The sequence below is a fragment of the Manis javanica genome, chromosome 4 (genome assembly GCF_040802235.1).
Source record: "Manis javanica isolate MJ-LG chromosome 4, MJ_LKY, whole genome shotgun sequence".
Lineage (NCBI taxonomy): Eukaryota > Metazoa > Chordata > Mammalia > Pholidota > Manidae > Manis > Manis javanica.
Window position 1 is genome coordinate 139,279,617 of NC_133159.1, and position 26,961 is coordinate 139,306,577.

Consider the following 26,961-nt stretch of genomic DNA (forward strand, 5'->3'; position numbering starts at 1 on the left):
TCATCAACATATGAATGGATATACAAACCATAATATATACATATAATGGAATATTATTCAGCTGTGAAAAGAAATGGTGTTCTAATGTATGCTACAGTGTGAACCTTGAAAACATGCTAAGTGATATGAGCCAGACACAAAAGGGCAAATACTATTTGAATTCCACTTATATGAAATATCTAAAATTGTCAAATTCATAGAAAGTAGATTAGAGGTTTGTAAGGGGCAAGTGGAAAATGAAATAAATACTTCTATTATTTTTATTTTGGCATCATTAATGTACAGTTACATGAGCAACATTATGGTTACTAGACTCCCCCTATTATCAAATCCCCACCACATACCCCATTACAGTCACTGTCCATCAGCATACTAAGATACTATAAACATTGTCCATGTCCATGTCTTTATGTGAACATGATGTATTAATTTCTATGACAAATACATAGGGTAAAATTGCTGAGTCATAGGGCATATGTATGTTGGACTTCATAAGAAACTGTCAAACAGCTTTCCAAAATGGTTGTACTGTTTCACATTCCCATTAACAATGTATAAGAGTTGCAGTTGGTTCACATATTCTCTAGCATTTGGTTTGTCAGTCTTTTTTATTTTAGCCATTCTGGTTTGAATGAAATGGAATCTCATGATAGTTGTTTTTGCAATTCCCTATGACTGACGATGGCACCAGAATCACCTTTTCATGTGTTTATTGTCCATTCGTGTATCTCTTTAATGAAGTGTTTTCTTAAGTCTTTTGTCTGTTTTCTTATTCAGGTGTTCATCTTTTAATACTGATTAGTAGGAGTTTTTTATATACTCTGGGTACAAGTATTATATCTCAGACATGTCTTGCAAATATTTTTTCTCCATCTGTAATAAATTAAAACTTTTTAGTTTTAAAATCCAATTTAAACAACCCATTAAAAATGAGTAAAGGCCATAAAAAAGCTTCTTCTAAAATCAGGAATAAGACTACGATGCCTACTCACAACACTTTTATTCAACAGAGTGTGGGAAGTCCTAGCTACATTAATCAGGCAAGAAAAAGAAATAAAAGGCATCCACACTGGTACGGAAGAAGTGAAATAAAACTGTTACTGTTTGGAGATGACCCAATACTACATAGAGAAAGCCCAAAAGACTCTAGCAAAAGACTATTAGAATTAATATATCAACTGTACCTCAATTCTTAAAACTATGTTAAAGACCTGAATAGACATTTATCCAAAGAATATATACAAATGGCCAAGAAGCACATGAAAAGATGCTCAATATAATTAGTCATTAGGGAAATACAAATCAAAACCACAATGAGGTACCACCTTACAGCCACTAGGATGGCTATTTTGTTTTTTTTGTTAAGGCATCATTGATACACAATCTTACGAAGGTTTCACATGAGCAACATTGGTTCCTACATTCATCCATATTATCGAGTCCCCTGCTAACACCCGATTGAAGTCACTGTCCATCAGCATAGTAAGATGCTAAAGAGTCACTGCTTGTCTTCTCTGTGCTATTACTGCGTTCCCGTCTCCCCCTTCTACACTATGTGTGTTAATCATAATGCCCCTTAATCCTCTTCTCCCTCCCTCCCACCCCCCCTTCCCACCCCCTTCCTTTGGTGACTGCTAGTCCCTTCTTGGACTCTGTATGTCTGATGCTGTTTTGTTAGATGACTAGCTATTAAAAGAGAAAAGCAAAAACAAAGATGGAAAATAACAGTTAGGGAGCACATGGAGAAATTGGAACTCTGACTCTGTATTGCTGGTAGGAATGTAAAATGTGAGCTGCTGTGGAAAACACTTGACGATTTCTCAAAAAGTTAAACATAGCATTTCCCCATGACCCAGAAATTCTACTCCTAGATATATACCCAAAACAATTGAAAGCAGGTACTTAAGCAAATGCATATACACAAATGTTCATAACAGCAGTATTCACAATAGCCAAAAGGTGGAAATAACCCAGAGGTCCAGCAACAAATAAATGGATAAACAAATTAGGGTATGTGCATACTGTGGAATATTAATCAGCTATAAAAAGGAATGTAGTACTGATACATGCTATACAATATGAATGAACCTTAGAAACATGCTAGGTGAAAGAAGCCAGATACAACAGGTCACATAGTATATGAAACATCTAAAATAGATAAATTCATAGACAGAAAATAGATTGGTGGTGATGAGAAGGGGAGAATGGGGAGCAAGTGCTTAAAACATACAGGGTTTTCTGTTTTCTCCTGAGGTGTTAAATATGCTTTGTAACTAAATACGGGCAGTCATTGCAGAACATCATGAATATACTAAATGCTACTGAATTCCTCACGTTAAATGATTAATCATACACTGTGTGAATTTTGCCTCTGTTTAAGAATCCAGTTTGTACATTTTTTCTTTATAGTAGGGGCAGTGGTTGCAGAACATCATGTATGTCCAAATTGCTACTCAGTTGTTCACTTTACATGATTAATCTTACATTATGTATTTTGTCTCTGTTTGAGAATGCAGTTGGTACATTTTTTTCATTATAATCAGTGTTTTTTTGTGTCCTTTCCAACAAATATTTGCTGACCCCAATATTCAGTGTTTTCTTCTGCTGTATGATTCTGGATTTTAGGTTTAAGTCAAGTGATTCTTTTCAAATCAATTACTGTATATAGAATGATTAAGCATTGATTTACTTTGAATACAGAGAACCAGCTGTTAAAGCAGGGTTTACTAAAAACACTTTCCTTTCCTCTTTGAATTAACTTGACTGAATATATGTGGGTCGGTTTCCAGATTTTACTATGTACCTTTGCTCTAATCAGTCTGTCCTTATACCAATACCAGTGTTTTGATTACTGAAGTTTACATCTTCCAACTTTTTATTCCCCCTCAAAATTTTGGCTATTCTAGGTCCTTTACATTCCCATTTAAATTTTAGAACCAGCTAGTTTGTCTGCTTCTTCAGATGAAATTTATTAGAAGCTGTTGACTGGATTCTCCTACATGAATTACCTGCTTGGTTGATAGTGGACTGGTCTAAGATGGTTTTGAAAGAAAAAGGTTTTGCTTTATTTCACTCTTTCCTCTCCATTACTGTAGGTTACAAGGCAAATACAAGAACAGGAGCCTAGAGAACAAATGTTTTGTTACATCGAAATGAGGTGGCAACATCGAAAAAAGCTGGTGACTCTGGAAAACAAGCTAAAGGCTGAGATGGATGAGCATCGTTTCAGATTAGAAAAAGATTTTGAAACTCAGTGTAACAACTTTGCGGGAGAAATGGAGAAACTTATCAAGAAACATCAGGCTGCTACAGAAAAAGAGGTAGCTGATCAGTATTACTAATGTATTTATTCTAACTTGTGACTATTTCAAAATTAACCAAGATCGCATTTTTCTATTAGGGTATCTGTTCCGCAGAACCAAGCAAATCAGTTGGGGAAAGAGAGAAATATTTATATAATAGGTAAAATTTCCAGTGCTGAGTCTGGGAACCAGTAGATATGGGATTGATGACTTGATAGTTTTATGGTGTAACAGTGGTTAAGTCAGGTAGATCAGATTAAAGATGATGACGTGACAGGTGAGAAGAGGCCTCCTCCCAAAACCACATATGATACAAAAATATAGTTAATACAACTAACCCTACAAGATCAACAGGAAAGAAGGCTGCCCCAGACTGCTTACACCTGGAGAAAAAACAAACCTCTAAAAGGGCAACATATGAAAGCCGTGATCTGGAGGGACCCATGCTCTTCTCCCACCCCAGCTCACTGGGAGAAGGAAGAGAAATGGAGTGGGGATGGGTGGAGGCCTGGGACTGCTGAACACCCAGCCCTGGAGATCTGCTGTGCTGTGGGAGCACAAACCCACATTGCATGGTGCTCTGGAGATTAGTGGGGTTGGAAAGCTAAGACAGGAGGAACACTTGGAGAGAATGAGATTCCAGCTGCTTGTGGAAAATGGGGATCCACATCTGGCTGCTCTGGGACAAAAGAAAGGCAGGCAGTATGAGAGACTTCCTAATAGTGAGAGGAATACTAAAGGGGCAAGGATTACACAGGGTTAGCTGCTCAGGAAAAAGGACAGGTAAACAAAATTGTCCAGGTACACTCTGCCCAGCAGGTTGGGAACTTTTCAGAAACTTCAGGCGCTACATCCCCCAGGCTGGCTACCCAGCTCCAAGGCATTCCATCATGATATGCAGCCTGCTGCACCTTCCAGACAGCTGGCACTGGCTTGCAAACCAGCTGCCCCTGCCCTGGTGTCAGTCCAGCCAGAGGGAAGCCCTGCCTACAGCAGCTATAAATGCAAAGCATACAGGGTTACACCTGTGTGTTTGGCCCACTGGTCTGGCCAGGAAGTAGAAAACAGCTCTTCCCAACCCCCAGTGACCAGCACTGCTCCCATGTGACCCCCAACTTCCCTCCATGGGCTAAGCAGCTCCAGAGAGTAGACCTTCTGGGTAATAGAGGGTGCCACATACAGATATGAAACATCAAAGGGATCAAACACTTAAGAACAGATGGACCTAACAGATATCTACAGAATGCTCCACCAAAAAGCTGCAGGATACACATTCTTCTCAGGTTCAATCCCAGATCTCAAAAACACCAGAAAAAGAATCAAGTGAAAATAAACTCATCAACCTTCCTGATGGACATTTTAAAAAGAAGTCATAAACATGCTCATGGAGGTACAGAAAAATATTCAAGAACTCAGAAACAAATTCAAGACACAAATCCATTCATAATGGAATACAACGGGGGGATTTAAAAGCAGATTAGATACGATAGAGGAGACAATAAATGAAAAAGAATGTAGAGAAGAGGAATACAAAGAAGCTGAGGCACAGAAAAAAGGATCTCTAGGAATGAAAGAATATTGAGAGAACTGTGTGACCAATCCAAACAGAACAATATTTGTACTATAGGGGTACCAGAAGAAGAAGACAGAGAAAAAGGGAAAGTGCCTTTGATGAGGTAATTGCTGAAAACTTCCCCAGTCTGGGGAAGGAGATAGTCTCTCAGGCCATGGAGGTGCAGAGATCTCCCAACACAGGGGACCCAAGGATGACAATACCAAAACATATAATAATTAAAATGGCAAAGATCAAGGATAAGGACAGAGTATTAAAAGAAGGCACAAAGAGTAAAAAGATCATATACAAAGGAAAACAAATCAGGCTATCATCAAACTTTGCAGCTGAAACCTTACAGGCCAGAAGGGAGTGGCATGATATATTTAATGCAATGAAGCAGAAGCAAGAATACTCTACCTGGAAAGATTATCATTTAAAGTTAAAGGAGGGATTAAACAATTTCCAGAAAAGCAAAAGCTGAGAGAATTTACCTCCCACAAACTGTCTCTACAGTGTATTTTGGAGGGACTGCTATAGATGGAAGTGTTCCTAAGGCTAAATAGCTGTCACCAGAGGTCATGAAAGCACAGTAAAGAAAGGAGAGAAATTCATTACTAAGCAAATTCAGAATTAAATCAACTACCCCAAAGTAGGTTAAGGGTAGACAAAGAGTACAGAATATGATACTTAATGTATAAAGAATGGAGGAGGAAGAAAAAAGAGGAGAAAAAAAAAAACCTTTGGATTGTGTTTGTAATAGCATAGTAAGTGAGTTTAGTTAGACTCTTAGATAGTAAGGAAGTTACCCTTGAACCTTTGGTAACCACAAATCTAAAGCCTGCAAAGGCAATAAGTACATAACTATCGATAATCACTATAAATGTAAATGGTCTGAATGCACCAATCAAAAGACATAGAGTCACTGAATGGATAACAGAAGAAGAACCATCTATATGCTGCCTACAAGAGACTCACTTCAAACCCAAAGACATACACAGACTGAAAGTAAAGAGATGGGAAATGATATTTCATGGATCTAATAGGGAGAAAAAAGCAGGAGTTGCAGTACTTGTGTCAGACAAAATAGACTTCAAAACACAGAAAGTCACAAGAGACAAAGAATGACATTACATAATGATAAAGGGGTCAGTCCAACAAGAGGATATATAACCATTATAAATATCTATGCACCCAACACAGGAGTACCTACATGTGTGAAACAAATACTAACAGAATTATAAGGGGAAATAGAATGCAATGCATTCATTTTAGGAGATGTTAACACACCACTCACTCCAAAGGACAAATCAACCAAACAGAAAATAAGTAACATGACAGAGGCACTGAACAACGCTTCAGAACAGATGGACCTAACAGATATCTACAGAATGCTCCACCAAAAAGCTGCAGGTTACACATTCTTCTCAGGTGCACATGGAACATTTTCCAGAATAGATCATATACTCGGCCACAAAAAAGAGCCTCAGTAAATTTAAAAATATTGAAATTGTACCAACCAGCTTCTCAGACCACAAAGGTATGAACCTAGAAATAAATTACTCAAAGAGAGTGAAAAAGCCCACAAATGCATGGAGACTTAAGAACATGCTCCTAAATAATCAATGGATCAATGACCAAATAAAACAGGTCAAGCAATATATGGAGGCAAATGACAACACTAATTCAACACCACAAAATATGTGGGATGCAGCAAAGGCTGAGCTAAGAGAGAAGCTTATTGCAATATGGGCCTACCTCAGGAAAGAAGAAAAATCCCATATGAACAGTCTAAACTCACAATTAACAAACCTAGACAAAGAAGAACAAATGAGGCCCAAGTCAGTAGAAGGAGGGACATAATAAAGATTAGAGCTTGCTTAAATAAATTGAGAAGATTAAAACAATAGAATCAATGAAAGCAGGAACTGGTTTTTTGAGAAAATAAGCAAAACAGATAAACCCCTACCCAGACTTATCAAGATAAAATAGAGAGTAAACATAAAGAGAATCAGAAATGAAAAGGAAAAAGCACTATGGACACCACAGAAATACAGAATATAAAGAATATAAAGAAACACAGAAATAAAGAATTAGGAGAGAATACTATGAAAAATTGTATGCTAACAAACTGGATAACCTAGAAGAAATGGACAACATTCAAGAAAAGTACAACCTTTCATGGCTGACCCAGAAAGGAACAGAAAATCTGAACAGACCAATTACCTGCAGCAAAACTGAATTGGTAATCAAAAAACTACCTAAGAATAAAACTCGTGCACCAGATGGCTTCACTGCTGAATTTTATCAAACATTTAGTGAAGACCTAATACCCATCCTCCTTAAAGTTTTTCAAAGAGTAGAAGAGGAGGGAATACTTCCACCTTCATTCTATGAAGCCAGCATCACTCTAATACCAAAACTAGGCAAATAGCCCACAAAAAAAGAAAATTAGAGACCAATACCCCTGTAAACCTAGGTGCAAAAATACTCAACAAAATCAAATTTAAAAATATATCAAACAGATCATCTATCATGATCAAATATGATTTATTCCCCGGATGCAAGGATGGTACAACATTTGAACATCCATCAGCATCATCCATCACATTGACAAAAACCACGTGATCATCTCCATAGAAGCTGAAAAAGCATTCAACAACATTCAACATCCATTCTTGGTTTAAAAAAAGTCTCAAAAAAATGAGTATAGAGGGCAAGTAACTCAACATAATAAAGGCCATATCTGACAAACCCACAGCCAACATCATACTTAACAGTGGGAAGCTGAAAGCTTTTCCTCTAAGATCAGAAACAAGACAAGGATGCCCACTCTCCTCACTTTTATTCAACATAGTACTGGAGGTCCTAGCCATGGCAATCAGACAACACAAAGAAATAAAAGTTATCCAGATTGGAAAAGAAGTTAAACTGTCACTGTTTGAGATGACATGATATTATACATAAAAAACCCTAAAGAAACCACCCCTACACTACTAGAACTAATAACTGAATTCAGCAAAGTGGGAGGATACAAAACTAATACAGAGAAATCAGTTGAATTCCTATACACTAATGATTAACTACCAGAAAGAGAAATCAGGAAAACAATTTCATTCACAATTGCATCAATAAGAATAAAATACCTAGGGATGAAATGAATGAAGGAAATGAAAGACCTATACCCTGAAAACTACAAGACAGTTGAGAGAAAGAAGATACCAATAAATGGAAATAACATCCCTTCCTCATGGAAAGGAAGAATTAATACTGTCAAAATGGCCATCCTGCCTGAAGCCATCTACCAATTCAATGCAATCCCTATCAAAATGCCAATAGCATTCTTCAATGAACTAGATCACATAGTTCTAAAATTCATATGGTACCACGGAAGACCCCAAATAGCCAAAGCAATCATGAGAAGGAAGAATAAAGCAGGTGGGGGATTATGCTCCCTGACTTCAAGCTCTACTGCAAAGACAATTTGGTACTGGCACAAGAACAGACCCATAGACCAGTGGAACACACTAGGGATCCCAGATAAAAACCCAAGCACATGTGGTCAATAAATATATGATAAAGGAGCCATGGACATACAGTGGGGAAACAACAGCATCTTCAGCAACTGGTGTTGGCAAAACTGGACAGCTACATGCAAGAGAATGAAACTGGATTATTGTCTTACCCATGCACAAAAGTAAACTCAAAATGGATCAAAGACCTCAATGTAAGTCATGAAACCATAAAACTCTTAGAAGATAACATATGCAAAAATCTCTTGAACATAAACATGAGCAACTTTTTCCTGAACACATCTCCTTGGGCAAGGGAAACAAAAGTAAAAATGAACAAATGGGACTACATCAAGCTTCTTGATGTAGCAAAGGACACCATCAGCAGAACAAAAAGGCATCCTACAGTATGGGAGAACATATTTGTAAACGACATATCTGACAAGTGATTAACATCCAAAATATGTAAAGAGCTTACATGCCTCAACACCCAAAAAGCAAATAACCTGATTTAAAAATGGGCACAGGATATGAACAGACACTTCTCCAAAGAAGAAATTTAGATGGCCACCAGGCACTTGAAAAGATGCTGCACATCACTAATTTCAAAAGCACAATGAGGTATCAGCTCACACCAGTTAGTATGGCCAACATAGAAAAAACTATGAGCAATTATGGTGGCTAGGATGTGGAGAAAGGGGATTCCTCCTACACTGCTGGTGGGAATGTAAACTAGTTCAACCATTGTGGACAGCAATATGGAGGTTCCTCCAAAAACTGAAAATAGAAATTCCATTTAGCCCGGGAATTCCACTCCTAGGAATTTACCCAGAGAAAACAAGCTGTCAGATTCAAAAAGACATATGCACCCCTATGTTTATTGTGGCACTATTTACAATAGCCATGATATGGAAGCAACCTAAGTGTCCACTAGTAGATGGATGGATAAAGAAGATGTGGTACATATACACAACAGAATATTATTCAGCCATACAAAGAAAACAAATCCTATCATTTGCAACAACGTGGATGGAGCTAGAGGGTATTATGCTCAGTGAAATAAGTCAGGGAGAGAAAGACAAATACCAAATGATTTCCCTCATTTGTGGAGTATAACAACAAAGCAAAACTGAAGGAACAAAACAGAAGCAGACTCACAGACTCCGAGAAGCAACTAGCGGTTACCAAAGGAGAGGGGGGTGAGAGGGCGGTTGGGGAGGGAGGGAGAAGGGGATTGAGGCTATTATGATTAGCACACATGGTGTGGGGGGGATCATGGGGAAGACAGTGTAGCACAGAAAGGACATGTGACTGTGGCATCTTACAACACTGATGGACAGTGACTGCAATGGGGTTTTGAGGGGGGACTCGATATGGGTGAATGTAGTAACCACATTGGTTTTCATGTGAAACCTTCATAAGAGTGTATATCAATGATAACTTACTAAAAAAAGTCATTAAGTATTCTGTTCTAGGCCTTGGACACTGGTTATCTGAGGAGTTTGATAAATCAGTTAGTATTTAATTTCGGTTTCAGAAATCATTCATCATTCTCTGTGTACTTTTTGGAAACCTTAAATTTATAGTAGCATTTTTATATCAGAAGAATTGAAGAGTACTAAAATATACAGAGAATGTTAAAGTAAGAGGGATTAAGAGGCTTTCAGATTCAGATTTAGCCCATTTGTTTACTGCAAATAAGTATCATTCTACTGTATGCTAAAGGTGCATTTTTTTAGGAGTTATGTGAAAACTTGTCTTGTAATTTCCTTGGTTTCCCATTTGTTTCAATTTATTTTGATCATCACAGTTGTCAAGTAAAATGTAAACTTCTCAATAAACTTACACTATATCTTCAAAGATGTCTGGCTAGTCCACCCTGAGGCATTTACAGCTACCCTGTTCACCCTTCCCTGCAAAAAAAGGAGAATCACTCTCTCACAGTAATAGAGAATTTAGCAAAATAATTTCTGGTGTAAATGAATATTTGATTTTGAAATAATTTGGTGAGAGAATGTAAAAATATTTAGAATCGTGTTTGGTGTTGTACTTTCTTGAATAATTTGTAAAGTGGTAGATACTAACATGTTTAGGAAAGCAATTCATGAAACATGACGTGCAATATGATTTTAGATTTATTTTATATATTTATATCTATGTCTATGTATGCCTAGAAAAAATAAGGAAGGATATGTGCCAAAATGTTAATATTGGTTATCTCTGGCTGGTAAAATCATATAAGATTTTTCTTCTTTGTGTGTTTCTGTATTTCCTAAATGTGCTGCAATGAATATGTATAGTTCACCCTTGAATAACAAAGGTTTGAACTGCACAGGCTCATTTATACCATATCATCTTTGGTACAGTGCTTTTGTGTGTGTAGGAATTTGATCTATAATTAGATATTTAAGTCTTACTAAGGACATATTGGTGGCACAAAGCCTTGCTATATATACCCTGCCAAGGTATAAATAATTGATAAGATTTTTCTGACTCGAAAGAGTATAACCTGCTATGTATTCCCATTACTGTAATCTAAAAGCTAAACTCAATACTAGAACATGGAATTTGAAAAGATGATAAATAGGATTCCCAACTGTAAATAAATACCCAACAAAATGCAGTTCTATAGTTGTTTCTTAGTGAAATGAGGTTTTAGTTTTATAAATGAATGTGTTGGTTAGATAATCCTTCAAGCATATAATTCATAGTCCAACTAACAAGCTCATTTTCTTTTAGAAGGTAGTTTTGTGTATTTGTGTGTGTGTGTTTGTGTGTGTTCATTTTGAATGATTATTATCGGTATAGAGGAAGGGACATACTAGAGTCTTGGTGGGTGGGGAGTTTCCTTGGCAAAAGATTTTGAAAAACAGCCAAGTGAGCTTTGTGTATATGCCTGTATTATCCCTGTCTTATCACTGACATCTGTAAGTTGAGAACTACAAGCTTATGTGCTTTTTATTTTTATGTGTTTGAATATCTTATTAATGAAAGTAATGAATAATTGGTTTCTTTCTTGAATAACAGATGAAGAACCATAAGGTTAATAGTCTCTGAAAAGTCATCTTAGACCTAGGAAAAATGGCTGATTTATATTCTCTACAAGGTTAATGCATTTTAGGTTGAAATATACTAGTATTAATTAGCATCCTCGGGTTTGTATCATTGAACGTATTGTCAATATTCTCATCTTGCCCAGTATAAATGAATTTTTTTAGGTAGTTCATGAGATGATATTTAAAATGCTGTAGAAAAACATTGGTCTTGCCTTGTACAGTGGTTATAGTGCAGAATATTAAATCCATTCTAAAAGGTCTCTATTTTCCTATAGTTTTCTTGATTTTCCATTTAATTTCCAAAGTCTTTTATACTGAACCCATCCTTAACTTTGCCAAAAACTTAGCATTTCTACTGTTGAAAATCAAGAAGTGAGACATAGCTATATTTTAACCTTGATTTTAATTCGTGTGTGATTTTTACTTGAAAGCACTGCCTTCTTCCCCTTTTGTGCCCTTGAGAAAGGGCACAAATTAAGTATTTTCACTGAAGATTACCAGCTACCAAATACTATATTCATGTAGTTAATTTTTATGTATTTTGAACTCAGTTGTTTTTTATCTTGCCAGGCGCTGAATGAAAGGCAGAGCAGCCCAAGGAAAGAAGAACAGGAATGGCTGTCAAAGCAGATAGAGAACGTCCAGCATTCCCAGGCAGAGGAGAAGACCGATCTTCTTCACCATCAGAGACAGCACCTCGGGCTGCAATGCCGTCGCTTCCAAAGAAACATATTACTTGGGTGCTGTAACTTGGAGCAGGACCTTGTCATGGAGGTATATTTAAATGGTGTGAAATCAGAACTTCCTGAAAATATGTCAGGCACATCCCACCCTCAAGGCCTTAGAGTGCTTCTGCCTCCCTTTGCCTAAGTCCTTCTTCCCTGGAAACCCAACCCACACGGTTCACCTTCTCCCTCACTTCATATCTCCTCAATTCTGATCACCAAATCCTTCTCCCTTCTTTAAATATTCTTGCACTCCTCTCTCTCTCTCTCTCTCTCTCTCTCTCTCTCACACACACACACACACACACACATGCACACTTTTTATGGGGATCTCTCTCTCCCCAAGTAGAATGGGAATTATATGAAGTCCCAGGTTCTGTTCAGGGCTTTTATATCCAGTGGATAGATATATCCAGGTCTTACACCTGGTGGCTGGCCCATAATAGGTATTCAATAACTATGTATTAAGTAAATATTTAATAAATATTAAATCCATGAGTGAAAGAAGTATTAATTTTTAAATGTGAGAAAATTAATTGTATAATTCATGCCTTTTCATCTGAAATGAGTGCCATGAAGGTATATACTACCATTTAACATATTTTTATAATCATGAAATTATTCATTGGGCATATGTAGAAATGTATGCCAATGAAAACAACGATTCTCATTATCAGGCATACCTATGAGCAAAGATTAATTTATTTTCAAGAGTGGCTTAAAATAAACTTCAAATATAAGTTAATTATTCAAATTCACTAATAATTAAAGAAATTCAAATTAAAACAATTGAATCAATTCGATAAGATCAGTCTAAAAAATTGGTAAGTCCTAGTAGTGGCATCTGAAAGTGGGCAATGTTGGGAAGAATAGAAATTGATACTGCCATTTTGGAGCATAATTCAGCAGCTTTTACAATTTAATTTGAATGTATCTTCTATCCATCAAATCCACTTCTCAAATTGTATCCTAAAGAAATAATAACATAATTATATGGTATGTCATGTGTAGATGTTTATTGAAAATTTGTCATAAAGCAAAAAATGGAATAACTACAGCATCACAAAGTAGAAGCTTACTATAAAACTTTAAAAAAAAGATCTCTATGTCCTGATCTGATCTGGATATTTATTCATTATATTTTTCAGTAAAGAAAGCATATTATATGCCTATATTTTTTTATTCAATTTTAAAACTGTATGTTTTTGTGCAATAGTTGTGTCACGATAGCATGGGGAAGGTTGGGAAACATATGCACCAAATGTTGGCCCCTGGAGAAGGGGCAGCAGAGGCAAAAGGGCCAAGTCTGACTTCCTTCTACAGAGGAAAAGAGAGTGTGTGTGAGTGTATGTGTGTGTGTTGTATATTTGATCTTTTTAAACTGAAAATATTGTTGTAACATTTATTGATCATGAGGTAGATATTCTGAGAGCTTTCCACTTATGAATTCATTTCAGCCTCATGTTAATTTTATGAAACAGCTATGTTATGGTCTCCACTTGAGAAGTGATGAAATTGAAGCACAGAGAGTTTAAGTAATTAACCCAAGGACTCACTGCTAGTTGGTAGCAGAGCCAGGATTTAGAAATCAGGCAGTCTAGCCCTAGAGTCTTGTTTTCTTTTTTGTTGTTTGTTTTTTAATTTTTTATCAAGGTATGATTGGTATACACTCTTATGAAGGTTTCACATGAAAAAACAACGTGGTTACTACATTTACCCATATTATCAAGTCCCCACCCATGCCCCAATGCAGTCACTGTCCATCAGTGCAGCAATCAACTGCCAGAGATCCACTATGTCCCTTCTCTGTGATACACTGTTCTCCCCGTGATCCCCCACACCATGTGTACTAAACATAATACCCCTCAGTCCCCTTCTCCCTCCCTCCCCACCCACCCTCCCACACCCCTCCCCTTTGGTAACCACCGGTTCATTCTTGGAGTCTGAGTCTGCTGCCATTTTGTTCCTTCAGTTTTGCTTCATTGTTATTAGAGGCTTGTGTTCTTAACCACTACACTATACTGGGTATACTGCATGTAATAGAATTGAATGTATACACTGAAGAAATTCAAAGGATGACTTAGAAGTCCTCTTCAAATACAAAATTAGGAAACAAATGAAAGAGAGTAGAAAGGACATTAAGTCTCCTGGGACAGATTTGATATGTCTTAAGCTTATTGCTAAAAATAGTATAAGTAGCTAAGGAACAGATACGGAAATTATGCTACCAATTGCCCATTTTCTACAGTTACACTAATAAAACTCTAATATTTACTGTGCAGCCATTATTAAATCAGAGGATCACATCTATATCTTGGTTATTCTGTTTGTTAGGATTTTTTTCTCCTGGCGTTGTACATCAGTAAATTATGCCTTTGTCTTTTGTTATGAATTAGGAGTTAAATAAGAGGCAGACTCAAATGGACGTGGAGCATGCAACGCTCCTGCGTCATCATGAATCCATGCAAGAACTGGAGTTCCGCCAGCTCAACACAAGGCAGAAGATGCGCTGTGAGCTCATCAGGTTGCAGCATCAAGCCGAGCTCACTAACCAGCTGGAGCATAACAAACGGAGAGAACGAGAACTAAGGCGAAAGCATGCCATGGAGGTTCGACAACAGCCTAAGAGTCTGAAGGTACCTTTAGCCTAGGCTTCTTGACAAAGGAGAACAGATAAAAGGCATCATGTAAACACTAAAAGTCTAAGCCAGATGTCTGCCATAAAGAAATTGAATAAGCTTTTTTTCTTTTCATTTTAAGCATGTTTGGTTAGTTTTGATGTAGAGGGTCTGTAGCTACAGACTTCTGCTTATGTATTTCTCAGCAGAGTACCAAAAAATGGCCAGAACTTTTTCACTGCAGAAAGTGCCATAAATGAGATTCAAAATTCTTATTTTAAGTGTACCCAAATGTCCAGTGTTGACACTACAACTATATATCAACATACTAACCTGTTGTCTTCTCTCTGTTGTTCCAAGTTCTATAGTTTTGGGATCTTATTTCCTCTAAATGTGATTTGTATCCAAAAGAGGCAGTAAGTTCCTGATTAGTACAGAAACCAGTGAATGAAAAATGCCTTTTTACCCCCTCTCCGTTCATTGTCTATGCTCATCCTAAGAGGAATAGTGGAATTATCACATTGTTACTCCCATTCTTTCTGTGCTTGGTAGCATAGGTAAGACCAGGGCATGTGTAGTTGGAGTGTATTTTTTTAATTAGCACATCAGAGAGAAGCAAGTTATTATTATATGCCCTCTTGTAGACAAATAAGGAGAGACAAGTGTTGGTAGATGAATTTATTCATAGGAGACAAAATTCAAAAGATGACAAAGTGTATTTATTATAAAGTTAAAGGATTCCCTCTCCTTGTCTTTTAAGCCACCTGGTCCAGCCCCCTCTACCAAAATCAAACAGAGTTAACAATTCCAAGGAATTTTCAAATTTTATAACTTGTAATAAATATGTGAAGTATAATCACATGCATCTTAATAAACATAAAACTGAAACAACCCACTATATATGTTGTCATCCATAGTAGTACCTCAAGTAATCTGTATGTCTGCACATTTTAAACTTTTATTTACATCCAATAAGGCCCAGATCCCACAGTATCTCCTTTACCCACTTTTTCAAACTCTTTGACAATTTAATTATAGAACTATCATGTAACAACACTTACCTGAATAACTGTCCTGAAGTGAAGTGAACTTCACTCACAGAAATCATCTGTGTCAAAACCAGAAACTAAATCAGAGGTATGTCTGGTTTCTATTCAGCTCCATTCATACAGGTTGTCCTGAACAAAATACAGAAGCAAAGCTAAGATTCACCCTTTCCTTGTGAATCTAAATAAAATTTTACTTTGCTGTATCTTCAAAACAGCTAATGAACATCGTTTACAGAGTAGCTAATATGTTGACTACCCACATAACCATCATTAGTTAATGCTTATGGATATCAGAATTCTTAATGATTTTCCAGATTTATTTTGTCTTTGTAGTAGCTACACAGTAGAGTTTCCCACCAAAAGGTATTTAAAGCATGTCTGTAAAATTAATTGCAATTTTAAAGTGAGCAGCACCCAGAAGTAAACCAAACTGAAAGCTTGTTGGTTTTCTTTGGTCAGACCACAAATCTGATATGACTTCATTTCTCTGGGGCTTGTAATAGGTTAGTTGTTTGCTGTTTAACCCTTCCTTTTTTTCCCCTGTTGTTGCAGCCTTCTAAGTTTGAAAGCTTGTATACTAGTCTTATTCTCACAGATACTATTAAAAAATCAAGGGAAAAAATAATGTTTCACAATCATAGTCAGACCTTGGATAGAAAGCTTCCCTCTCATGATACATAAGCTCAAGATTTTGATAAAAGAAATTGTTCTGTTACTTTAGTGGGAAAGAAAATCACCATGTTCCTCTTAGTTGTATATATCTATCTACTTGCACAATTTGAACAAAACACTCTTTTTTTAAATTAAGGTGTCATTGATAAACAATCTTATGAAGGTTTCACATAAGCACACTGTGGTTTCAACATTCACTCACACTATCAATCCTTCCCACCCCATTGCAGTCACTGTCCATCAGCGTAGTAAGACACTACAGAGTCATTACTTCTCTTCTCTGTGTGTACTGCCTTCCCCATGACCCACCTATATTGTGAGTGCTAATTATAGTGCCCTTTAATCCCCTTCTCCCTCCCTCCCTCCCCACCTACGATCCCCAATCCCTTCCCTTCGGTAACCCTAGTCCCTTTGTGGAGAAAACAGACTCTATTTTAACACCAGGTCATTTCATTGATGTAAGTAACAGTTGCAATTTTTTTAGGTAAATTTTTATTTACTAAGTAATAGCTCAACTGCAATAGTGGCAACTATTCCAGCTTTCTCCAAGACTTTAAGGGGGATAGGAGGACTTCAGTGTGCATACTTAGATAAGCTGACAGTATTTGTAGACATTGGGCACCATTTCTGTGGAATGACTTGGGTAAACACCTATTGTCTATCTGCCATCAGGTGATGTTTTGTCAGTATTAAGTGATTAAGAAACAACTGGAACATATTTATTCTGCTTTCACTTGAGTGAAACATTGAGGGATATAGTTTATTCTTGATATAAGTATTAATCTTGTTGAAAAAAATTTTCAGGGCATACCTTTTTGTCATTAGCTAGTGATATGGAGTGACTATAGTTTTCTTGGCAAAATATTTGAATATTTAAAAGTTTTTTAAAGAATGGAGTCTATTACACAAAGTCTGAAGAGAATTCTAAATTTCATTGTTCCACTCCTAACTTGGGGGAATTTTATTAACCAAGGGCAGTATTCAAGAGCAGTGCTAAGCCAACTAAACCAAAAGTTGTCTTTCTAGCTAGACATTTCTTGACCCTTCACAGAATAAAGGTACATGACTATGACTTAGTTCCTCAATTGGTATAAAATGCAGAAAAGGATATATATTTGATTTTGTAGTACTGGAGCAAAGAGTGTGAGCTAGTTCCTTGACAAGAGTGTTTGGTCATACATGCATTTGCACACTTACTCAACCATTCAATATCTGGTAGTATAAATATTGAGGGAAATAATTTTGACTATAGGTTCTGTCTTTGTGTAGTAAATGAGTGTTATTACTTGTAGGCTTGATGGGTATACCTTATAAAATATATCTCATCTTACTAAGTTTTATTAAAACTTGAGTTCATAGAATAATTAACCTGTGATTTAAAGCCAGAGTTATTCTGTTTCTGAACTCAAATTATTTTATCTCAAAACTGTTTATGTAGTTCATGTCTGTTATCATTACCGCAAGAAGGGTTGCTGTCCCTTCCCTTGCCTCCTAACTTTTCTTTGACCTTTGAAAGATTAGTTAACTTTCAGGTTTTTGCTCATGGTGCTAAAGAGTAAACCCTTATGAAGTAGTTTCTACCTAGTTTAGTATCTTAAGGAAAAGACAATTGTAATAACAATATCAGTCAGTTACTAGTACCCTACTTTTATGAGGTCCATCACAGACTATATTTACAGTTGAGATTGTCATTAAAAGAAATTGGAGCAAAATGTCTTAGACAAGGAACAGAGTAAATATACTTATTTTCTGCTTCAGGGATCTGATAAAATATTGACTGGCCAGTAAAATTATTTTACATCTACTAAGTACATGAAAAGAAATATAATTTTCTGCCATCAATATACACAGTAATCAAAGGTAATTTTATTATTTACTCAGGTCACTAAATTAAAAACAAAATAAGTATTGCCTGAAGTCCTATGATAAATGAAGTTCTTGGTATTCTTATGTTTTAGACTTTGTTATAAAATTGCATAGAATCCAATGGTTTGACCCAAGTATAGAGGTACCTGCAACCTTATGATCTGAGTTTTTGTTTCCTCTTCTTTTCTATTCTAGCCTTTTCATGTAAGCATAAGCTATACCAAATGCCATCTGTTAAAAATTGTATGTCTGTTTCTTTTCTTTACAGTCTAAAAAGCTCCAAATCAAAAAGCAGTTCCAGGACACCTGCAAAATCCAAACCAGACAGTACAAAGCTTTAAGAAATCACTTATGGGAATCTACACCAAAGAGTGAGCGCAAAGCTGCTCTGAAACGGCTCGAGAAGGAGCAGACCCGGAAGTTAGCCATCTTAGCTGAGCAGTGTGACCACAGCATTCGTGAAATGCTCTCCACACAAGCCGTAAGTTTATTTTACTTAGGCAAAACAAATATAGGGCCCCTTTCCTTCCACCACATTAATAAAATCCCAACAATTAAAATATTAAGGTGGAAATGAAAACTGCTACACCTTGGGAAATAGTGCTGCTGGTCCATATTCTTCTTGTTCTCAGAATTGCTTGGAAATATGCATGATGTATATATAATTCTCTTTGATACACTTGGACATGAGGTTCTACATAGGCTCTCTGTGGGTGCCTTGCAGGGGTTTAGTTCACACACCAACAGCGTATCAAGATTGGAGAAGCAGCTTTGTTAAGCAGTGTTCGAAAAGTAGTACTTGATTGGGAATCCAGGTGGTTCCATTTGAGTGCAGACACAAAATATTTGCTATGTAAGTTTACAGACGTTTGCTTAATGGGCCAGATAGTAAATATTTTAGGCTTTGTGGGCCAGGAGGAAATATTGAGGTTATTATGTGGGTATTTACATTGCCATTTAAAATGTGCCATTTCAGAATGTAAAAACCATTCCTAATTAGTGGGCTGTTGAAAAACAAAAATAAAAAATCAGGTAGCTGTTCAGATTTGGCCCATAAGCTGTAGCATGCTTGTCCCTGTTCTATAGTTATTTCCACTGGAGAGAAAAGATTCAGAGTCTTATATCAATCAGATTCTATATTTTTCTTTAAAAAATGATTATTTAGGCATCATCCAAAAAGCTTATGATAGCTTTATCCTTATAATGCCATCATTGGTGCATTGGTGCTATGTTTTCCTTTTTCAGAGATGTTTACTGCAAGATGTAAGAGAGAACAGCTGTGCTCTATGGAAGAGTAGTCTGTCTTAACTTACACCTCCTCCTTCCCAGAGGTCATGAGAAGATAGCTCACAGGAGGATATATCTGTTTTCTTTCTCTTTCAGCTGCGTTTGGATGAAGCACAGAAGGCAGAGTGCCAGGTTTTGAAACTGCAGCTGCAGCAGAAACTGGAGCTGTTGAATTCATATCACAGCAAAATCAAGATGCAGGCTGAGGCACAAGATGATCGAGAGCTTCGGGAGCTTCAACAGAGGGTCTCCTACCGCAGGACACTCATAGAACAACAGGTATAAGTAATAGAAAAAAGTAATTGTGGGTGGGGGGGGCAGAGCCAAGATGGCAGCATGAGTAGAGCAGTGGAAATCTCCTCCCAAAACCATATGTATATATATATATATACATGTAATGTATCTACAATTACATGAAGAACATTATGTTTACTAGGATCCCCCCTTCACCAAGTCCCCCCGACATACCCCTTCACAGTCACTGTCCATCAGCGTAGTAAGATGCTGTAAAATCACTACTTGTCTTCTCTGTGTTGTAGAGCCAGCCCTGTATGCCCCCCATATTATACATGCTAATTGGAATGCTCCCTTTCTTTTCCCCGCCCTTACCCCTCCATTCCCACCCATCCTCCCCAGTCCCTTTCCCTTTGGTAACTGTTAGTCCATTCGTGGGTTCTGTGATTCTGCTGCTGTTTTATTCCTTCAGTTTTTTTTTGTTCTTATACTCCACATATGAGTGAAATCATTTGGTACTTGTCTTTCTCTGCCTGGCTTTTTTCACTGAGCATAATACCCTCTAGCTCCATCCATGTTGCTGCAAACGGTAGGATTTGTTTTCTTCTAATGGCTGAATAATATTCCATTGTGTATATGTACCACATCTTCTTTATACATTCATCTACGGATGGACTCTTAGGTTGCTTCCATTTCTTGGCTATTGTAAATAGTGCTGCAATAAACATAGGGGTGCATCTGTCTTTTTCAAACTGGAGTGCTGCATTCTTAGGGTAAATTCCTAGGAGTGGAATTCCTGGGTCAAATGGTATTTCTATTTTAAGCATTTCGAGGAACCTCCATACTGCTTTCCACAATGGTTGAACTAATTTACATTCCCACTAGCAGTGTAGGAGGGTTCCCCTTTCTCCACAACCTCACCAACATTTGTTGCTGTTTGTCTTTTGGATGGTGGCCATCCTTACTGGTGTGAGGTGATATCTCATTGTGGTTTTAATTTGCATTTCTCTGATGACTAGCGATGTGGAGCATCTTTTCATGTTCCTGTTGGCCATCTGAATTTCTTCTTTGGAGAACTGTCTGCTCAGATCCTGTGCCTATTTTTTAATTGTATTATTTGCCTTTTGTTTGTTGAGGTATGTGAACTCTTTATATATTTTGGATGTCAATCCTTCACTCTTCTTCCCCTATAGAGTGAATTACTCCATCCCTTTGTATTTCTGCTTCACTTTATAGATCTGTTATTATATCTGATCATATTATGTGGTAGTTTTTTATTTGCATGTATTTCCATGCTAAATTGTGTTTTCTTTAAAGGGCACTTTAAAAAATGACATATAAGAGGGGACTTGATAATATGGGTGAATGTTGTAACCACAATGTTGCTCATGTGAAACCTTCATAAGATAAGTAAAAAAAATACATAAAAAATTAAACATATCTGTTGAGCTAGATTTCTGTAGAGAATGACTATTGGTTTAAGTCCTCAAATATCTTGAAACCTAATTGAATATTTATTTACAAATACTCTTTATTTCCTATTTTTATAAAACTTTGTATCATGGAAATTTTCAAACATACACAAAAATATTAGTGAAATTATTAAGAAGTAGTACAATGAAGTCCCCAAATACTCATTACCCAACTTCAACAGTTACCAGTATCTTGCTAATATTTCATCTGTTTCCCCACTCCACATGCAGCTTTTTAGGGGAGCAGAATATGGGGCAGAGTATCTGGAATATTTTAAAGTGAATCCCAGCATAGAATCATTTCACTCCAAACACAGATAAGGAAATAAGGACTCTTTTACTTTAACATAGTCATAATTCCATTGTGTTAACTAACAAAATTATAATAAATGTTTAAGATTACCTAATACTCAGTCCATACTTAAATTTCCCTTTGTATCTAAAAAATGTCTTCTTGGTTTATTTAGACTGGGGCCCAAACACAGTCTAGACATTGCATTTGATTGTCTTTTAAGCCTTTTGGTCTCCCCTGCCCTTTCTTGTATTATTGTGGACTGGGTCATTTGCTTTGTAGGAATTCTCACCTTTGGATTTGGCTGATTGATTCTAACCTCATGGTGTCATTTAATGCATTCCTGTTTACATTATATTTCCTGTAAACTGGTAATTAGATCTAGGGGCATGATTATATTAAAAAATTTTTTCCTTTTAAAAATTTTTGTGAGGAATTTTCATAAGGGTTACTGTGTTACACTTCCTTTTGCAACACATCAAAAGCTATATAATGTCTAGTTGTCCCACTTTGAAGTGATACTTGATGAGTGGGTTCAGGTATTCTCATTCATTAACAAGTTCTCCATCAACTTCTTCCCATTGTCGTTGACTTTATTATGTATTTTTTCACATTAAAAAAAATTTATAGTCAGCTATATGTATTTGTAAGCCTGTGAGTTGTCCAGAACTTATTGTGATGGCTACCCAACCACTAATTTCTAAGTACATAGAGTGTCCTAACTTTCTAATGGAAACTTTATAGTTTTTGTTTGTTCAGTGCATTCACTTACACTCTTAATCACTTAATGCTCTGATCTGTGTGGAATATGGTATCAGATGAGGTTCCATTTTTATTTTCTTCCAGGTGGTTGGCCACTTGTGCCTGTGTTGTTTTTCCCATTAAATTAATTAGTGCTTTTGTCCTGCATTAAAAACCTACAAACTTCATTCTGTTTCTGTTTTACTAATTGCTGGTTCCTACACCAATACCATATTTATTTTATTAGAGTGACATTAACGGTATGTCTAATAAGGCTAGAATCTCCTTACACATTTTCTTTTTCATTCTTTTTACCTAATGGATTTAGTAGCCATTGATGATAATTGCCTTGATTTATTATTTTAATAGAGGTTATTACCTTTGCTTTTAAGAACTTGATTTTATACATTTTAGCAATATGTTATATATGATCCCTACAGTACATCTCTTTGATTTTTAAATGTACATCCTTTAAAATAGCCTGAGTGGACATTTTATGATTCACTTTAAACCACAATAATTATTGCTTCTGTAGCTTATAGATTTTTTTAAGTAAATGAGCTTTCTTTTTGCTTCTCCCCCCCAAACCACAACAGATAGAAGAGGAGGTACTGACGTTTCAGGATGAATCTACGGAACGAATACAGAGCCTGCTGGAGCGTCGAGCAATACAAATGAAAGCTTTCAAGTCTGAAAGCGAAAGACTAGGTTTTAGTAACCTTGCCCCTGACACATTCAGCCACAGCTCCTCCAGAGCTTCTGATTGGCCTCACAATCCAACTGGGGGTCCAGGACCTCACTCGGGGCCTCCCATAGGTGGCCCACCACAAGCCTGCAGCCATCCAGTGCAAGGTGGGTCCCCAGTCATGGAGGTCACCATTCCGCGCCAATGCATTGGGTACCCCGAGGTAGCAGTATGGGAGTTGGCAATGGCCCTCAGGCTCTGAGGTGGACAGCTGCCGGGGGACGGACTGAACAGGGCATGAGCAGAAGCACGAGCGTCACTTCACAAATATCCAGTGGGTCACACGTGTCTTACACGTAACTTAATAACTGAGAATGGCAGTTCCGCTGAGCTGGCTGCCACTACAGACATCATCCCAGCAGCCTCCTCACTTGGGTACTATCGTGTGGAAACTGAGTGCATATGGTATATTTTATTCATTTTTGTAAAGCGTTTTGTTTTGTGTTTACTAATTGGGATGTCATAGTATTTAGCTGTTGGGTTTTGTGTTTTTTGTTTTTGACTTGGGGAAATTTTATGAAAAGGGGAATTGGTGTGTATGTGTATTTATCAAATATGCAAGCGCGCGCACACACACACACACACACACACACACACACACACATAATGCATGTAGGAAAAAGAAACTGGTTAGATAGGGTATTTTCTGAAAACTGCAAAAACCGAATTCAGCAGTGGCTTGAGTCATCATCACCTTTGGGCAACTCTATCCTAAGAAGTTTGTGAAAAGATCTAAAGCCTTTCTCCATATACCCCACCCAGGTTCTTATGAGCCACTCACAGCAGGCAGCATATGCTTAAGCAGGTTATTATGGAAACACCTGTATCCCCTCACCAATGTACTTTGTTTATTAAATAAATGTATTTTGTCGGACTTTTGTTTATTAAATTGGCCTCATTTGAAGTAGAAAAAAATGTAGAAATCCATGAACATTAAAGGGTTGCATTGACTTTTTCAGAGAGAAGACAACCTAATTCTTTTTCTCAATGCTGCAAGTTTGTCAGTGATTTTTTTTTTTTGGTCCATTCAATTATGCCTTCTTTGAGGCATGGTGAGTTGGAGGTGCTTCAGGGTGTCACAAGTTTTGTGGGAATTGCTTCACAGCACTGATCTGGGTCCTCATCTTCAGACCCATCATTACTAGTTGAGATCTTAACCACAGCTTCTCTGACCATGATTCAAAAGAAATAGGAAAACAGGTGGTTTCTGGCTGGAACAAATGAACCAGTGTGAGACTCATCAGCCATCTTATGGTTCTCAGAGTGTGTGTGTCTGTGTGTGGGGAGTGTACAGTGGGCAGCCCAGGGCCCAGCCTGAGAACCTCAGATGCCCATTTTCCAGGCCCTTCCCAACTTTGCAATGGAATTAATAACTGGGACTTCTGCCTTTGTGAGAAGTGGAGAATAGATTCGGATCAGAAAGTAGATGCCATTTCATCATAGAGGTCTTTAATAGACTCAGAGAACAGGATCTAGCTGCTTTGAATGTTTCATTATATTCTAACAGACCAAATTAAGGTCTATTCACAGTCCCAGTCTTTTCATAGGGCACCCAGATAGGTACAACTTCTCAATTTTTTCTCTGCAAACTAGTGAGACATACACATGAAATAACTTTTCCAAGGTCATGAGTCAGATGAATTAGAAACTAGAAGCCACATCTCCAAACTACCTCAGTGCTCTGTCCCCCACACAGGTTACTAATTGCCCTCTGGAAAATATCTCTACGTAGGTACCATTGATAATCAGGGAATTTTGAGCTTGCTGGCAAGTTATTAGCCCGGAGCAGGAGGCCAGGTTGTTGATTAAACAGAGCCGCTACTGGTTAATGTTGGGCACAGAGGCTAGATCTACAGAGGCAGCACCTAGAGGACGGAGGGTGGACAGGGGGGCTCTGCCAGCTCCACAGGCGGGCGAGCATGGCTCAGCACACGAAGAGCTTCAGAGGACAGACAGAACATCTCTTTCTGGACATTCAAAAAATAATGACATGCCATCATTGCAAGGAAACTAATTTATATATTATTCAGAGGCAAACGAGTTGGAGAGAGATTTTTGTTCAGCCACCCTAGTGATAAACACTAGGCAAGGTACTCTGATTACACAGGATGGCTGACAGGCTAGAGATGTTTATTTTTGATGCGTTGGTGTCTTTTATTGTTTGTTTTCATGAAATTCCACTTTTCCTTCAAACTTTTAGCGCTTCCTGGACACTTTAGAGCATGATTATTGGCTATTTTAAAAACATCCTCTGGTCACTCTAGCAGAGTTATTTTAATTAAAATCTTTATGTCATCTCCCAACTCCCAGGATCTGGATGAGGTCTGTGATCTGATCTTCAAGCCCGTAAACCAACCAGACAATTTTAAACCCACTGAGCTCAATAGCATTATTTCAGTTCACTGGCTCTCAGATGAGAAGAGACCTTACATCTAATCTAGGCCACCTTATTTCCCCATACTTGTCCTTCCATGATCTGTGCCAAGTGGCTCAGGTTGCATATCCCACCAATGATGTGGCACTTAAACTGCCTCCTGAGGCATTCATTCCATCTCCGGGCACCCAGATAGGTGCAACTTCTCAATCTTATCTCTGCAAACTAGTGAAGGCAGTTTCTGATGCTGTCCTTTGTGGCTTGGCTGTAGAATCACTGGTACTCATTGGCATTGTTACCAAGTTCTACCAAAGTGACCAAGTATATCTGCTTCTTTAAACAGGGAGAGGATTCATGCTGAAGTTCATTTCTAGGGAGAAAGATCTTGGCATTATTACTAAGAGTGATTGACAAAGGATCTTGTGGTCTGGGTGGAAGATGAGTACAGAGGAGCTTCTGACTCGGGTGGTTTTGAGGTTATTTATATATAATCCAAGATGACACTTCCTGTGTCAGTCCCTCTTTTCTAACAGTACTCAAGTCTTAGAAAGGATATCCACTCAAAAGAGAGATGACAAATCTCAAAGTAAAGATCTGGTGATTTGTTTTTCATACTGCCATCTTTGGCCAAGCCACCCTGGAAACCTATGTATAAGTACATAAAATACTAAATCTTTGAGAGAGTTAAGTTATCACTTAGCAGCCTTAGGTATCAGAGATTAGAATTTAGCAGAACTTAAAGAAGCCTGCAGAGGCAGCTGTGTGCTTCCTGCATTCTGATCCATTGGTGTAGACAGAGGACTCAGTCTCTACTTCAGAAGTAATGCCTTCTTTAATTACATCACTGGAGTGTTCCCCCTCACTGCCTGGAGGTGTTTATGAGTAATGAGGAGACCAAGAGGTGGCAAATGAGGCCTGCGAGGATTGCTAAAGACTCACTACCTGGAACACTCCAAGTCAGTGGTACTTTGGGTTTGTTTGTTTCTTGCTTCCTCAAACTTGTAGCTTACTCTGTTCAAGGAGGGACTCACATTCTCTCAGAAAAGTGTAGCTGGGGTTTCTCTAACTGGTGTCATGTGATTTGCTATTAACCAAAGCAGAGCCAATTCAGGTGATTCCTTCACTGCTAGACTAAAGGACATGGTCACCCAAACCTGCTTGAATAGGAACTCTACTTTCTTAGCCAAAGAGGACTGAAAAAGTAGTGATGCCATCAAGTAGCGATGAGGAGATGAGAAAGAAGCAGTTTTCTGAGAGCCTGTGATCCCAAAGGCCATGGAGGAGAAATAGTTGAGGGCTTAGGTGTTAGTGCTGTGGGTCCAAGGGAGTTAGTGGAACCTGGACAAGGGCTGTTCTGCTGTTCTGAGACCTTCCAGGCTATACCGGAAAAGGTATACGTATGTGTACCCACCCCCTGCAACCAACCATAATTTCTCCAAAAGCTATTATCTTAAAAAATCAGAG

The 26,961-nt window shown here is 37.6% G+C and overlaps 1 protein-coding gene across 1 annotated transcript in view; it reads left to right on the plus strand.

Moving 5' to 3' along the window:
• LOC108404328 (serine/threonine-protein kinase TAO1-like) overlaps positions 1-23,997 on the plus strand; it is a 55,031-nt gene extending 31,034 nt beyond the window's left edge. Inside the window, 7 exon segments of the mRNA XM_073235130.1 lie at positions 3,096-3,320; positions 11,993-12,196; positions 14,544-14,783; positions 18,621-18,833; positions 19,736-19,918; positions 22,975-23,235; positions 23,238-23,997. Coding sequence (XP_073091231.1) covers positions 3,096-3,320; positions 11,993-12,196; positions 14,544-14,783; positions 18,621-18,833; positions 19,736-19,918; positions 22,975-23,235; positions 23,238-23,423 — 1,512 coding nt within the window. The 3' untranslated portion in view covers positions 23,424-23,997.
• Positions 23,998-26,961: the final 2,964 nt, after the last annotated feature.